General features: G+C 28.8%; 1 protein-coding gene across 1 annotated transcript; it reads left to right on the top strand.

The window, feature by feature from the left end:
* Nucleotides 1-866: 866 nt before the first annotated feature.
* On the top strand, nucleotides 867-6,490 carry LOC122723783 (receptor-like protein 15). The gene is made up of 6 exons (XM_043957259.1): nucleotides 867-1,158; nucleotides 1,254-1,409; nucleotides 1,499-1,573; nucleotides 1,648-1,970; nucleotides 3,958-4,110; nucleotides 4,501-6,490. The coding sequence occupies exons 5-6, from the start codon at nucleotides 4,098-4,100 to the stop codon at nucleotides 6,420-6,422; spliced, it is 1,935 nt and encodes a 644-aa protein (XP_043813194.1). The 5' UTR covers nucleotides 867-1,158; nucleotides 1,254-1,409; nucleotides 1,499-1,573; nucleotides 1,648-1,970; nucleotides 3,958-4,097; the 3' UTR covers nucleotides 6,423-6,490.
* The last annotated feature ends 9,102 nt before the right edge of the window (nucleotides 6,491-15,592 follow it).

The following is a 15,592-nucleotide window of genomic DNA, read 5'->3' as shown; positions in this document are numbered from 1 at the left end:
TTAAAAAATAATAATTTAATTGGACTTTTTATTTTGTATTTTTTTTTAAAAAAAAAAAAAAAAAACAAAATGTAGGATAGGATCTAATCAACTTGGAGGATGAGGTCTAAAAAGAAAGTTTATCAACTTGTGGAAAATGATGCCATTTGCTTGTGGAAGAAGTAGACTTGCCACAGAAATTGATAGCATCTAATGAACACGGTACTCATTGATATTTGTTTCTGACTATTTCAATTTTAAAATTAAATTATACTCATAATATTTTGTTATTATAATCATAGAAAATTAAATTTAATTGACTATTTAAATAGCATATTATAACTACATTATATTATAAACAAAATTAATGCAAAATTATACATATAAAAAATAAATAATAAATATATAAAATGAGTAGGATTGCCAAAAATATTTTTATTATTTATATAATTTCAATTATACTAATTTATTACTTAAATTACACTTTAAAGTTAATAATTTAACTCTGTTTAACTTTTATTTAAAATCACAAATTCAATATTCATATTCATTAAGATACCAAGCATGTTGAGATTTTTAAAAAAATAGTATATTCATATTCATTAATTAATTCCTCTTATGAGCATTAACTTTTATTTCCTTTTTCTTAATACTTTGATGATTATTGTATGCAATAATATTGTTGTGTATCTTATGATAGAGAAGTTTTGCAACTTGCATAATTGACTCAGAGAAAATGATAGAACGAATTGATTCAAAATTAATTCATGACTTGTAATTAAAACCAAACAATACGGAATGGTTGCCATTGGGCTGGGATCTGCCTATAAAAGGTGAAAGCATTTATGTATTGGGAATGCAAGAGATCATAATGAAGGAGTTGGTGCTCTGATGGATGTTTGGAGAATGAGAGAATTGCTCTGTTGCAAATCAAATCTCATTTCAATTCTTCTTCTTCTTCTTTTATGTCTGCTTGGGGTATAACTGCTGACTGTTGTAGTTGGGTACGCGTAGACTGCAACTCCACCACAGGGCATGTTGTCCAACTCTCTCTTTATGATGTAAAAAGCACAGAAGGAGATTATTGGTATCTAAATGCTTCTTTGTTTCTTCCCTTCCAGCAATTGAATTCTCTTACCCTGTGGGGAAATAATATAGCTGGTTGCATCAAGAATGAAGGTTTGGAATTCAATTGAAATTCACTTAATTAGCGTTTTTTTTCCTTTATTTATTTAATAAATTTGTTAAATGTTCTAACTACATCCTTTTTGCAGGTTTTGAAAGGTTATCAGCACTTGGCAATTTGGAGCATCTTGATTTAGGTGGCAACAGTTTCCACAAAAGCATCTTATCATCTCTAAGTGGTCTTTCATCTTTAAAAATTTTAAGTCTATATGGAAATAGATTGAAAGGGATAATTAACATTGAAGGTAACGGAGCTTGATTTTCTACCCTCCTTATTCATTGCTGTCATCATCATTATCTCATACAAAAATGCCATTTCTATATTATTCAACAGAGTTCAATCATCTAAGAAGTTTGAAGGAGTTGAGTTTATCAGAAAATGCAATTGAAGGCTTCATATCTTCAAATGGTAGGAATTTATCTTTTACTTCATTCATCATTATTTTTCTTAAATTAGGTGTAAGCAAATAATAACTTGTACAGGTAATGAAGAAGTACTGAAACTGAGCAATTTGGAGTACCTTTCTTTAAGTTCTAATCATGTTAATATCAGCCTTTTATCACCACTCACTAGACTTCCATCTCTCAAATATTTAGATTTAGAATATAATCAACTGGAAGGACCATTCAATTTCAAAGGTTAGATATTATTTTTTATTTTTCAATTTTTTTTTACTATTTGATCTAAAAAATTTTATAATTATATAATTATTTTTGCTTTCTCATTAAATTAGAATTGGGCAAAAGCAAGCTAGTGACATTGAACTTGAGTGGCAATAACATTACAAAATTTGTAGACTCAAGAGGTATGTTGATTACTTATATAGTGTTTGGTTCAATTCTATCTTACAAAATTATATAAAATTCAATTAAATTCTAAATAAAATTCATTTAAAATGAATTTTATTATTTAGTATGACATAATTTAAAATATAGAATTCAATTAAATTCCACATGACTTATCTTTTAATTTTCTAAATTACTAAAATTAAAAAGTTACACTCTATCAACAAATTTTATATTTAATAAGTTTATAACAATTAATAAAAAAATAAGCTCATTAAAAATGTATTAATAAATTTAAAATAAATTTTCTTGATTTGATGGTTTACATAATAAAATAAATAGCCTTACTGATTTGAGAAAATAAACTTAAATATTATAAAATTAAAAAAATATATAGTATATAATTATCAATATATAATAATAGTAGATAAATATAAAAGATGTTACTGTATAAATTTTGTGGAATTTATTTTAAATTTCATCAAATTTAATAGGAATTAATTTTATTTATAACCAATTCCATAGAATTGAATTTAATTCTTATTCAAATTAAATGCATAAAATATAAAACATTAAATCAATGAAAAATAAAGGGTAATTACAGATTTAAAATCCAGTTAGATCAAAGTCACACTTAACAAGTATATACTATTACATAAATATTTATTTATATATTATAAAATTAAAACTCTCTTAAAACTCATAATAAAATTTTGCCTGTTTGTTTCATTATTATGCTTCAATTTATAATTTATATATATATATAGGAAGAAGCGTCGGTTTTATCACGATCTTATTTAGTTATTTACAATTAAATTTAAATTTTAAAATAAATAATTATTTTATTATTTAAATAATTTTAAATTAATAATTATTCATATATATCGTACAAAATGATTTTAAATTTTTATCATTTAGAATTAATGCATATTTAGATTTTTTATTTATAAATTTAATTAATTTTATTTAATAAATATGTAGGATAATTATTAAAACTAATAATTTTAATAATATTTAAATTAAATTTTTTGAGATAAGATTATTAAAATAATAAGTTTAAATATTAATTAAAAATATTAAAGTAATTATCACCATATCATATTATTAATTGTTATTTTTTTGAGTTTAATTAATTTTATTTGATAATTAATTATTATTTAAATATATTTTAATAATTATTATTTAAATTAATATTATAATGAATATTAAACATGTAATCTACTTTCAGTAATATTAGTTTAAGTAAATGTAAAATCATTGTGGACTCAAAAATTTGTGAACCCAAAAGTATACATTTCACATTTAATATATTTACATAACTTAACCTTTTGTTTATTGTTTGTTATTTTTAATAATATAATATTATTTTTTAAAATAATATTTATTTAGGAAAAAGAAAATTTAAAATAAAAGAATTATGAAAAATAAGATTAAATTTCATTATAATTTTTTTTTATTTCTTTTATCCTCTAATCTCAATATGAAGTATTTAATTTTTATTATTATTATTTTTTTTAACTTGGCTTGATATGAAACTAATAGAGATTCAAAGATGAAAGAAAAATAATAATAATAATGTTGAATTGGGACTAACATAATAATAATAATAATAATAATAATGTTGAATCGGGACTAACATAAGAAAAATAATAATAATACTTTGCTGTAACTAATAATTTTATATATTTTATAAATAATTATTAAAGTAAGTTTAGTTAACTTTAATATTAATATTTGAAAATACTTAAAAATAATTTTAATATATTAAAATTATATAAAAAAATTTACGTGTATTTTTTTTATTCTGTAACATATAATAAAATAAAGAATAATTTAATTTAATGTATATATAATAAATTTTACTATTAATTATTCAACACCATCTTTTATTTTATTTTTTTAGTTTCATTCACATTTTTTAAATTCTTAATTTTTGGATTTCGCTTTTATTGTTGGCTATCAATGAAATGGATGATTTTTTATTTTATTTTTTGTAATTACTTGCAGAAATAAGGGCTTCAAACAATATAAGTGAGCTGTATTTAAATCATATCACCATAACAAAAGGAAGCAAGTTATTGGAATCATTGGGAGCATTTAGCCACCTTAAAAGTCTATTTCTGGAGTCATGTAAATTCGAAGGAGCAATGCTCAATCAAGGTAAGCTAATTACTTTATTATTATAATTATTTTCCACTATTTATTTTCAAAATATATATTTCATTAAAACTCTAAATGTTTATGTTCACTTAATTTACTCTAATTTTTTAAATTGTAGCAAATTAGAAATGTTTGACTTTATTAATTATCCAAGATTTAAAAACTTTTACTGTAATTGTAATATTTAGACATTTTTTCCTCTAATAGGCATTTTCAAAATGCATTCCTAATTATATTTTTGTGTTAAATTAAACAAATAATTGGTTTTGCACTTTTTATTTAACCTTCAGGAGAATAGCAAAATTAATATTATATTTCATTTTTTTAGCCAATTGAATTGTTTGATATTATCATATAATTTTTTTTTCCCATTTGTTATATATATGATAGGCTTGCCTCATCTGCAAAAAATTGGAGCAATGTCTTCTCTTAAGAAATTATCATTGCGTAATTGTGGACTTAATGACTCAGAGTTTCTAAACCAAGGTAAAATTAATATTAATCCCTCTTTATTTTTGATTTATTTCATCTTGAAGATTTGGGCCAAAACTTTTGCAAATGAATTTACAGGTGTCTGCAAATTAAAACAACTTCAAGAGTTAGATATTTCCTATAATGACATCAGTGGTGGCTTGCCTTCATGTCTGGCTAACATGACATCTTTTCAATCGTTAGATCTCTCTTCCAATAATTTTGTTGGAAACATCTCTCTCTATCCATTTAAGAGATTAACAAATCTCGAATATTTGGATTTCTCATACAATCTTTTCCAAATTCCAATTTCGTTGGATCCATTTTTCAACCATTCAAAACTCAAACACTTTAAAAGTCGGGATAATAATGAAATATATGGAGAAAAAACTGAACAAAATTTGACCCCAATGTTTCAACTAGAGACTCTTTCTATCGATGGTTATGCATGCAATGAAACATTTCCCAAATTCCTTTATTATCAGCATAACCTACGAGTAGCCAGTCTGCAGAGCTTGAAATTGAGAGGAAGATTTCCATATTGGTTGTTAGAAAACAACACAAAACTAGAAAAGCTTTACTTAAAAAATAATTCCCTTTCAGGACCTCTTCAATTACCACTTCATTCCCATTTGAATTTGTCATTCTTAGATATCTCAGATAATCTCTTCCATGGAATTATTCCACTAGATATTGGAACACATTTGTCGAGATTGGAACTTGTAGACTTGTCTAAAAATGATTTCAATGGTAGCATTCCTTCTTCATTTCGAAATATGAGCCTATTGCAAATTTTAGACTTATCCAACAATGATATTTCTGGAAGTCTACCCTCTGATTTTAGCTGTTCAAATATGATAGGAGTTTATTTGTCTAGAAATCAGCTTCAAGGATCATTAGAAGATGCATTTTTCGATTGCCTTCAATTGGTTGTGTTAGATCTTAGCCACAATAATATGACTGGAAGCATTCCATCATGGTTTGAAAGATTTTATCAATTGGGCTATATGATTTTAGGTCATAATAATATTGAAGGGGAAATCCCAATTCAGTTGTGCAATTTGACCCAATTAAGCTTGATTGACCTTTCACATAATAATCTGTCTGGTCATATTCCCCCTTGTCTAAGATCTACAAGCAATTTTGCTTCCTTGTCTTTGTCTAGTGGTGAAGAGATAGAATTCACAACGAAGAGAAATATCTATTCTTACCAAACAAGCATGCTGGATTACTTCTCAGGAATTGATCTCTCATGCAACAAGCTGATAGGCCAAATTCCTATCCAAATTGGTTACCTCAATGAGATCCATGTACTAAATTTATCCCACAACAATTTGAATGGAAAAATCCCAGCATCATTTTCTAACTTGAGTCAAATTGAAAGCTTGGATCTTTCACACAACAACTTGCAAGGGAACATTCATTCTCAACTCACTGAGTTGGATTTTTTGGAAGTCTTCAATGTATCATGCAATGATTTATCTGGTAAAACACCGGAAAAGGTTAAACAGTTTGCAACATTTGATGAAAGCAGCTATCGAGATAACCCTCTTCTTTGTGGATGGCCATTGCAAAAAGATTGTGCTACAATGGAATCTTCTCCATCAATCTCAAGAAATTCAAATGATACTGAAGAAAGTAATTGCTTCATTGACATGGAAGGTTTTTATGTGAGTTTTGGGGTGGCTTACGTTATGGTGTTGTTGACAATTGCTGGAGTTTTATTCATAAATCCATATTGGAGGCAAGTTTGGTTTTACTTCGTTGAGGTTAGTATAGACAAGTGCTACTATTTTCTAATAGACAATCTTGGTTGTTTGTCCAAGTTTAAATTATTTTGATGGTGAAATCAATATCAAGAATTATGTATTTATATACTTTTACTTTCAACATCAATAAATAATGTAAAATGTGCATTTCCTTTACTATATTTGCCTCCAAATTGAGCTTACGAAAGCTTTTACATGAAATAGGGTTTAAACAGCTTTTTTATGAAATAAGGTTAGGTGAGTAAGTTATTTAAAGAGTTTTAATTAAAAATAAATAAATTAAAATTTTATTTATTTACAGAAAATAATTTATATTTAGAAAATAAATTTTTTTTAAAAAATACTTTATAACTTATTTTTTATTGTTGGCAAAAGTCCTTTTTTTAATCTCCTGATAAATTTTTAAAAATTCACTTAAATCCTCAATAAAATTTTTGGTCCATTAAATCTCTTAACTAAATAATATTCATCAATTAAATCATAAATCAACTAAAAAAGAATCTAACTTAAGCAGATGTAGATGATGTAGCTAAAAGACATTAAGGAACATTCAAATTTCTTAAAGCAATAATTCCCTCTCATTCTCTCTTTATATTGTAAGGTAGATGTTAATAAAAGCCTCACAAATCAAACTTAGTATATAATTTCAATATCAGTTTATGTTTATTGACATTAATTAATGAAAAAGCTAAAACCAAATATTACAAAAATTTATCAAAATTGTAACAGATATTAGTAACGGATTTAAATATGTTACAAATTAGTAACAGATTAGTAATAAATTTTATATTTCATTACTAATTTTTATCAATTACTAATAGAATAATAAATTTGTTACTAAATCTGCAAATAAAATTATTTACAAATTTAATAACTTATTTTAAAATCCATTACAAATATAATTTAGTAACCGATCCAATCCGTTAATAAATTTATTACTAAATCAGTTATTAAATAAATAAATTACTTAAATAATAAATGAATAAAAGTAACGAACTTAATAATAGAATGCATTCAATTATAAAATTAGTAACAGAATTTATTATTTTTTTGACAAAAAATTGAATTTTTATTTTTTTAAAATTCTGTATTTTCTTTTTAATTTAGTTATGGATATAATCTATTTCTAATTCAAAACTTAGTAATGAATTTCGTAATACGTTACTAAATTTTTAGAGATAAAATATCACCTTTTAATTTAAAATCTCGCTTTTTATTAATTTAATAACGGAAAAAATTCGTTATTAAATTCGTTACTAATCTAAAAATTAGTAACGGATTAAAGAATCTGTTACTAAAATTTAGAGAATAATGTTACCTTTTTATTTTTATTCGCCCGCGTTTTTCTTTTAAATTTAGTAACGAACTTAATCCGTTACTAATTTACGTATTTACACACTCACAAACTTTATCTCCCTTCACGATTTCATTCATTTTCTTCCTACTCTTCTCTTCTCATTCCTTCATTTTTCTCTTATTTTATTTTCTTCTCCTCATTATTGTGATAAAAGACTATTTAGACTCCGCCAAAAGTTTTAACTAATATCATTTGGATAAGACGATATAAGAGAAAGATAGGCTAGAAGCTGAAAAAATCTTATTGAAATCCTTTAAAGATTGAAAAGTGACTCTCTAATGGACAAGGAAGACTATTTATAATAGAAAAAAATACTAATATGCAAAATTATAAAAATATTTTAAAAAATAATTGAAATGCAAAATTGACCCCTAAATGATCGAATTTTCATATTGAACTTTATGACAGACCTATGGCCTTCCTCACACTTTTGAAAATTGTGTGTCTTGAAATTCCTTTTTCGAAAAGCTATTTTCGAAAAGTTATCGTGGGTTTCTATCAGACGTCGACAGCAAAAATTAGGCCTAGTCCACTTTATATCATTTTTCCTTCCTTTTTTTATTATTCTTTCATTTGTTTTCTTTTCTCTCATATTCTCTAACTTTTTTCTTTCATTCTTTTCTATTTTATTCTATTTTCTTTATTTTCTTTTCATCTTTCTCTCATTTTCTTCCATTTTCTTTTCTTTTTTATCTTTTTTCTTCCTTTTTTCTCATTTTCTTTAATTTCCCCTTTTTCCTTATTTTCTCTTCATTTTTATCATTTTTTCTTCTATTTTCTTTTTTTTCCTTATTTTCTCTTTTGTATCTCATTTTCTTCCATTCTCTCACATTTTTTATTTTTTTAGATTTTTTTCATAATTTTATAATATTTTTTTCATAAAATTAATAAAATTTAAAATATTAAAGTTAACGTTTAATGTAAAATATAATGACAAACTTAGTAGTTTACCATCATTAAATTAATATTTAATGTAAAATATTATGAAATAAATTAATAGTTTAACATAATTTTTTAATATTTTTTTAAAAATTAATAATAGATTTAATAACGGAATATAATTTTGATATATTTTTTTATTATTTATTTTATCAAGTTAGTAACGGATTAGTAACAGATTTCTATCCGTTACTAAATTTTGTTACTAAATCTATTACAAAATTAGTAATCAATTTTGAATCCGTTACTATTGCATTAGCAACGAGGTTCATAGTAACATATATAAATCCGTTACTGATCCATTACTAAGTAGGTTAGTAACGGATTTTTTTATTGATTAGTAATGGAAAAATCCACTACTAATATGAAAAAATTTTGTAGTGAAAATAGTATATATGTAGACAGTATCCCTTGTTCAATATTATTTCATACCGTGTAAATTTGCCTCTTTTTTTATATATCTTGTTACAATGGATTGTTTTTAGTAGAAAAGTATGCAAAAATTGTAGTTCTTAAAATGAAACTCCTTGTTCATAGGCTAAAATTACTAATTTACTCATATATTATAAATTATTATATTAAGCTTTTTCTTCAATAATAGTTTTTCAATGTTATTCGCTAAGTTTTATTGATAATAGAGGTTTGTCAAAAATGAAGGGAAAAAATGAAGAAAGAAAGTGAAAAAAAAAAAAGAAAAAAGGAAAAAAAAAAAGAAATAATAAACCTCAACATTTTTCTTAGCTCCCCTGTTTCTTGAATCTATGAATATTCTGTTTTGTATCACAGTGAGAACTCTTGGGAAGATGAGGTGGGAATTTAAAGAAAGAAAAAGAGTCCAATGGTGAGGAAAAAAAAAAGGAAAGAGTCAATGGAAAGAGAGAGGCATATTGTGCACTTTAAATGCATAGAAAATATAAATTGTAAAACAAAGGTTTTTATGAGAAGTGAAAGAGAGAGAAGGAAGAAGAGGAAAGAGAGGTGAATGAGAGAGAAAAAATTTAAAAAAAAATGGAGCAATCCGTAATCAATCCTGCAATTATGGATAGAATAATAGCTATAGAGGACAAAGCAATCAAAATAGATTATGCTTTTACTGGATAAAGCATCAACTACTACGTATATGAAAAGAATTTTGGATGGAGATGAGAAGAATTTCTATTCATTTAACAGATGAGTGGATGACAATTAACTTTTTGAATTAATTGATTAATATTATTTAGTTGAGTAGTTCAAAGGATCAAAAGTTTTATTGAGGATTTAAGTGAACTTTTCAAAGTTTGTCAAGGGCTTAAAGAGGCTTTTTGCCTTTGTTGTTTAATTTTAATTTAAAAAAGGCCTATTGGCTCTAAAAAGTCAAACATTTTCGTAAATTCTCAATTATATCTACTTTTTTAATCTTGTACATTATACCCTAAACTTTATAATTTGTTGTAATTATATCCACTTGCTCAAATTAATTTTGACCATCTTCAAAATTGCAGACATGTCATATGACACATAGAATTTAAGTATACATATATATATTTTAGAATTCCACCTTAGCAAAAAGAGTTAACCATGGTTAAAATTTAAATGTTTAAAATCCACCAAAAAGGACGTGCCTTATCTCCCATTTTCATTTAAAAATCCCTAGCTTATATGAATTTCCAATATTTGCAAACAACGTTCAAGTCATCAAGTCTGGGATTCTATTCTCGATTCATCAATGGATGACTTTTCCTCAAGTATAAGCGATGGTAGTCGAGTATGTTGTCCCTTTCACCAATTGAATGCCCAAATTTTAACATCATATACTAGTAAGAATCCAGGGAGAAGATTTTCCTATTGTTCTCTAAGGAAGGTAATGGAAGGATTTTTTTTTATAGTCACCCATTAATATCAATTATGAAGCTTGGCGTTTTATGTTTTAGTGGATTTAATAACCAATTGGGGTGAGTGGAACTAGTTTCCTAGAAAATCTGTAAATCCTTATTGATGCTATAAAATGAGAGTGTAGAGAGTTGATAGATTGCGAATGGTTGGAGGTTGTTGTTCTTGTAACGACCCGAAATCGGACCGCTATAGACGCTAGGATCCAGATCGACTTAAGGTCGCCGGGACCCGTAGCAAGCCTAACATATAACCTGTCATACCTGATAAATCCCATACATGATCATACATTTTCATAAAAAGTTAAAACTTTTTCATTAACCAAGCTCGACCTGTGCATGCACTGAAACTGAATACATCAAACTGCCATACTAGAGCCCTCATCAAATGCTCTAGTTGGGTCAACATTACATTAATCAAGCTTGGTTTACATTTCATTAAATAAAACATTACACAATGATCATGAACAAGAGGGATTAACAAACACTCTAAGGTCAAGCATAATACTAATCCTCAACATAAAACTATACAATATCTTACAATACATTACATTACAATATCTTTCATGTCCACAGCTAACTATTACATACAATGAGCCTTACTCCTACTGACCTCCTGGTCTAACCCGAACCTGCAATCTTGGGGGTTAAGGGAAAGGGGCGAGCTACTAGAGCCCAGTGAGTAGAATAGAGAAACAATATATGAAAATTCATGCTTTCATGAAATGCATCACATCAAGGATGGACTTGTCACCAATAGCCCTCTATATATCCAATAGTATCGGGGCGTAGAATGGGCCTCGACCTGGACTTTCTCTTAACATAACATAACATAACATAACATTCCAATGTGCCAGGGGCGTAGAATGGGCCTCGACCTGGTCTTTCTCTTACTCTGTGCCAGGGGCGTAGAATGGGTCTCGACCTGGACTTTCATACCGTACCATATCATATCATATCATATCATATCATATCATCTTGGGGACTAATGGATCATTCAACATCCATCCACATCAACATTGAATAATGCAATGCAACATATTCGTGAATTCTAATGCAAACAACCTAGTATATATCATGGCATTCGTGATGCATGAACATGCTCAAAATTTATTTGCTTTGAAACATAAAGATCCATTCTACTCACCTCAGGCTGACTCTGAGAAGACTCTGAAGCAGCTATCTCACTGCTGGGGTCCTCGGTTCCTCGGGTCCGAACCTACACAGGTGGACTCAAATGAGGGACCAAATATACACCATTACAACTCTAAACATTTCCCCAAAAACCCCCTAAAGACATCACAAAACATGCAAAGGAAGGCTGAACAGGGCACTTTCGGCTGCAGGTTCGACGGCCGAAAGTCCCTCCAGAGCCGAAACTCAGCCACTTTCGGTGGCAGGTTCGGCAGCCGAAAGTGGTTCCAGAGCCGAAACTCGCCAACCTTCGGGGGCAGGTTCGGCAGCCGAAACTCCATTCCAGAGCCGAAAGTCCAAACTTTCGGGGGCAGAGTTCGGCAGCCAAAACTGCCTCCTCAGGCAAGTTCGGCTGTCGAACATGGCTTCGGCAACCGAACCTGAGTTCTTCCAGAATGGCAGAACTCAGCCTCTCATGCACAAACAGCCTCCCAAACCTTCCAAACTCAAGCACAACACTCCCCAAACATGCATATACAAGAACATAAGCATATAGGGGTCTCAAACTATCCTATACCCCAACAAACATCACATAGCAACACATTTAATATGCATTTCATCATTAAACTCACAAAACCCTAACATTTTACAACTAACTTAATCATACATCAAAACCCTCAAAACTTACTAAAACCATAAAGGAAGGGTAGGATCTACTCTTACCTCTTGAAAAACGAGAGGAAAGGTGATCCACACTCGGAGATGGGAGAAATCGAGTTCTGGGGTCTTCAAGCTTCAAAACTTGATCTTTAGCTCAAAATCTTCAAAACCAAGTTAAAACTTGTTTAAAACATGAATGATATGAAGGAAATCATCAAAACTAACCATGGAAGGGCATGGACTCACCTTTGCCCGAAAATGGGGAAGAAAACTCGCCCATTTTTGGACATGGGGCCTTTTATAGGTGGCTGACCAAACTACCTTCAGAGGCCAAAGGTGCTCCCTAAAGTACACCATGTTCGGCGACTGAATATGGGGTTCGGCGGCCGAACCTGGATTTCCTTCCTTGGTGCTTTTCTTTCAAAAGCTCAATTTCTTTCTTATTTAAAACCTTAAAATGCATGAAAACATTTTAGAAAAATATATTTTACCCTTCTAGAGGTTTTCGACATCCGAGATTTCACTGGAAAATAGAAATTCTGATGCCGGGGTCTAGCCGGGTATTACAGTTCTATTCTTTATTAATTTGACTCTGATTCAATTTATGTTAAAATTGAATTTGTAATGTTATTGTAATTGTTATTGATGTGTGTTTCAGGTTAATAATTGCAACTTTTTCTATTGGTTCGATAATGAGATTAGTCATAGTTCCAAGGAGGGAGGTGTATTTGATATACTTTATGACAAGATTGACACTTTGGAAGGTGATGTTGCATATAAGGATGAGAATATATTTTCTCTATAAAATCAAATTAAGATATCAGAGGAGAATCTGATGAAGAGAAAGAAAAAAATAAATCAATTGAAAGAAGAGAAAATGTTATTGCTTCAAAGAATATATAAACTGCAATCTGAAAAATCTGTTAGGGAAGCATTTGATAGGAGAGTGAAGATAGGTGTTGCAATTGTGTTATGCATATTGATCTTTGTATTGTTATTTTTAGCAAAGTAAAACAACAGTAAGGAGTAAGGAATTGTACTAAGAGTTTTAGAGACATTTTGTGTTTACTTCTAGCAAATTTAGTTTATTGACAATTTGTTGATCTATGTAATGAAAATTGAGTTTATTGAGATTTTTTAATGATATATTGAAATTATGTTTATTAAATTTGAGTTTGTTGGAATGTTGAGCTGGTAGAGATTTTTGAATAAAATATGGTTGAGTGGTTAAATTAGCATAATTGTTGAGTCATACAATAAATTTTAAAAAAAATAATAAAAAAATGCAAAAAGATAAGATATATTCATTGAATACATAACTAGTATTGTAACACAGTACAAAATCACCATATCCATATGATATTAATTACAAAAGAAACCCTTCCCAAAACAAAAGTATCATATCTGCATAAGTGGTATATCAATGTGATATTGATTATAAAAAGCTAACTGCAAAAGCTATCAATAAAGAAAGTAGCCAAATCAGCTTGTATTAAACAAAAAGTCTTCCAATCAGCTTGTAATCAACAAAAAAAAAAAAAAAAAAAAAAAAAAAAACTCCCAATAAGCCTGTATTCAATAATTTTTTTTTTTTAAAAAGTGCTAGTTTTGGAAATCTGTTATAGACTTTTATGTGTTCAACCTCCTAACTAGTAATTTGTTCTTATTTTGGCTAAATGAAACTCTAAAAATTTCTTGTGATTTACTAGTTATAGTTGGTGCCTAAGAATCAATATGCTGTGAAGTTTGGACATTATCCTTGGACTATATATGACTTGATGCTGCTGTTGGTGTTTAGATGGTGGACCATACACTACATGTATGTCCAGGCATCTGTAATAATTAAATACAACTCAGTTTGAGTGATATATACTCACAAAATAAAATAATATATATAATAATATATATAATAATATAAATCCTTGCATAAATACATCCAAATACGTCAGAGACTAGTACTCCATACCCTTGGCTTACCTGTTTTAAAATAATAATCAATAGTTAAGTCTTATCAATTTTTTTTTAATGAAATTTTAATACAAATATATCATATCAATCTCCTATCTCTTGCACTTTGCTTTCTTGAGGCATTTTGCTCTAAATTAGCATTATCTTGTTGTCCATAGTATTAGAAGCTCTCTTCTTCCTTTTGTAGCTTAAAGCAACAATATTAGTTTCCTTTTTTGGTCTTCCTGGCTTATCCTACCAACATTGTAAAATATTGTATTGACTAATATTGATTACTTTAAATGTGATATAAAAATAAATAATATAAATATCATACCTTAAGTGGCCTATCTGCAAGAGGATTATTCTTGTGTGGACATGCTCTCTTATTATGACTCGGTAACAAGCACCGTTGGCAATGCATCGTCATACCATTCCTCTTCATTTCGCTTGAAACACTTATTGGATATTCATCTTTATCTCTTTTTTTATTTCTTTTCGGTGTACTTGGTATCCTTTTATGTTGAGGAGGTAATATTATTGGTCCATCCATCTCTAGCCACACACTAGATTGAATTACCATTGCGATGCGGTCATCAATAGGGTAAAACTAACATGTCTTACGATGGTCTAAACCCAGTTCACGTTCCCTTTTGGTGGGTGAACAATCCAGCACTTGGTGAATTCTACTTCACAATGATAGGAAGAGCCGGCATCGAAGGATCAAAAAGCAATGTCGCTATGAACGCTTGGCTGCCAAAAGCCAGTTATCCCTATGGTAACTTTTCTGACACCTCTAGCTTCAAATTTTGAAGGTCTAAAGGATCGATAGGCCATGCTTTCCAAAAGAGCTTTTACCCTTTTGTTCCACACGAGATTTCTGTTCTCGTTGAGCTCATCTTAGGATACCTGCGTTATCTTTTAATAGATCATTGCACCGAGGCACGATTCGCTCTTAGGCTGCAACTGAAAGGGATCGAGAGCCAACAATTTGATACTCCAACAAAGAGCCTGCCAGCAGAAATGATGTAATAATCGCCCATGCGCCACCACATACACTGAGCAGCAATCCCATGCAATGAACTGCCCTGACAAGCAAAAGCACGACAAGATGTCGAAATGCCAAATGGAGCAATTGCCCGTACTGCTGTGCGTGAGGATAATCTAATAAGGGAGAATGCAAATAATGAAATTCTTAACAGTTATGAATGGAACGTTCGATTCTAATGACAAAGCAATCACTTTAGCCAAAGGGAATCATCCTACGTACCACCACCTTGCCTCGGTTTCTCGCACGACAGATTCAGCACTGCACGAGGTGCCATGCTTCCCCAAAC

Source organism: Manihot esculenta, chromosome 6 (genome assembly GCF_001659605.2).
Source record: "Manihot esculenta cultivar AM560-2 chromosome 6, M.esculenta_v8, whole genome shotgun sequence".
Classification (NCBI taxonomy): Eukaryota; Viridiplantae; Streptophyta; class Magnoliopsida; order Malpighiales; family Euphorbiaceae; genus Manihot; species Manihot esculenta.
The sequence above is the reverse complement of the archived record's forward strand: the minus strand, read 5'-3'. Positions and strand labels throughout refer to the sequence as shown.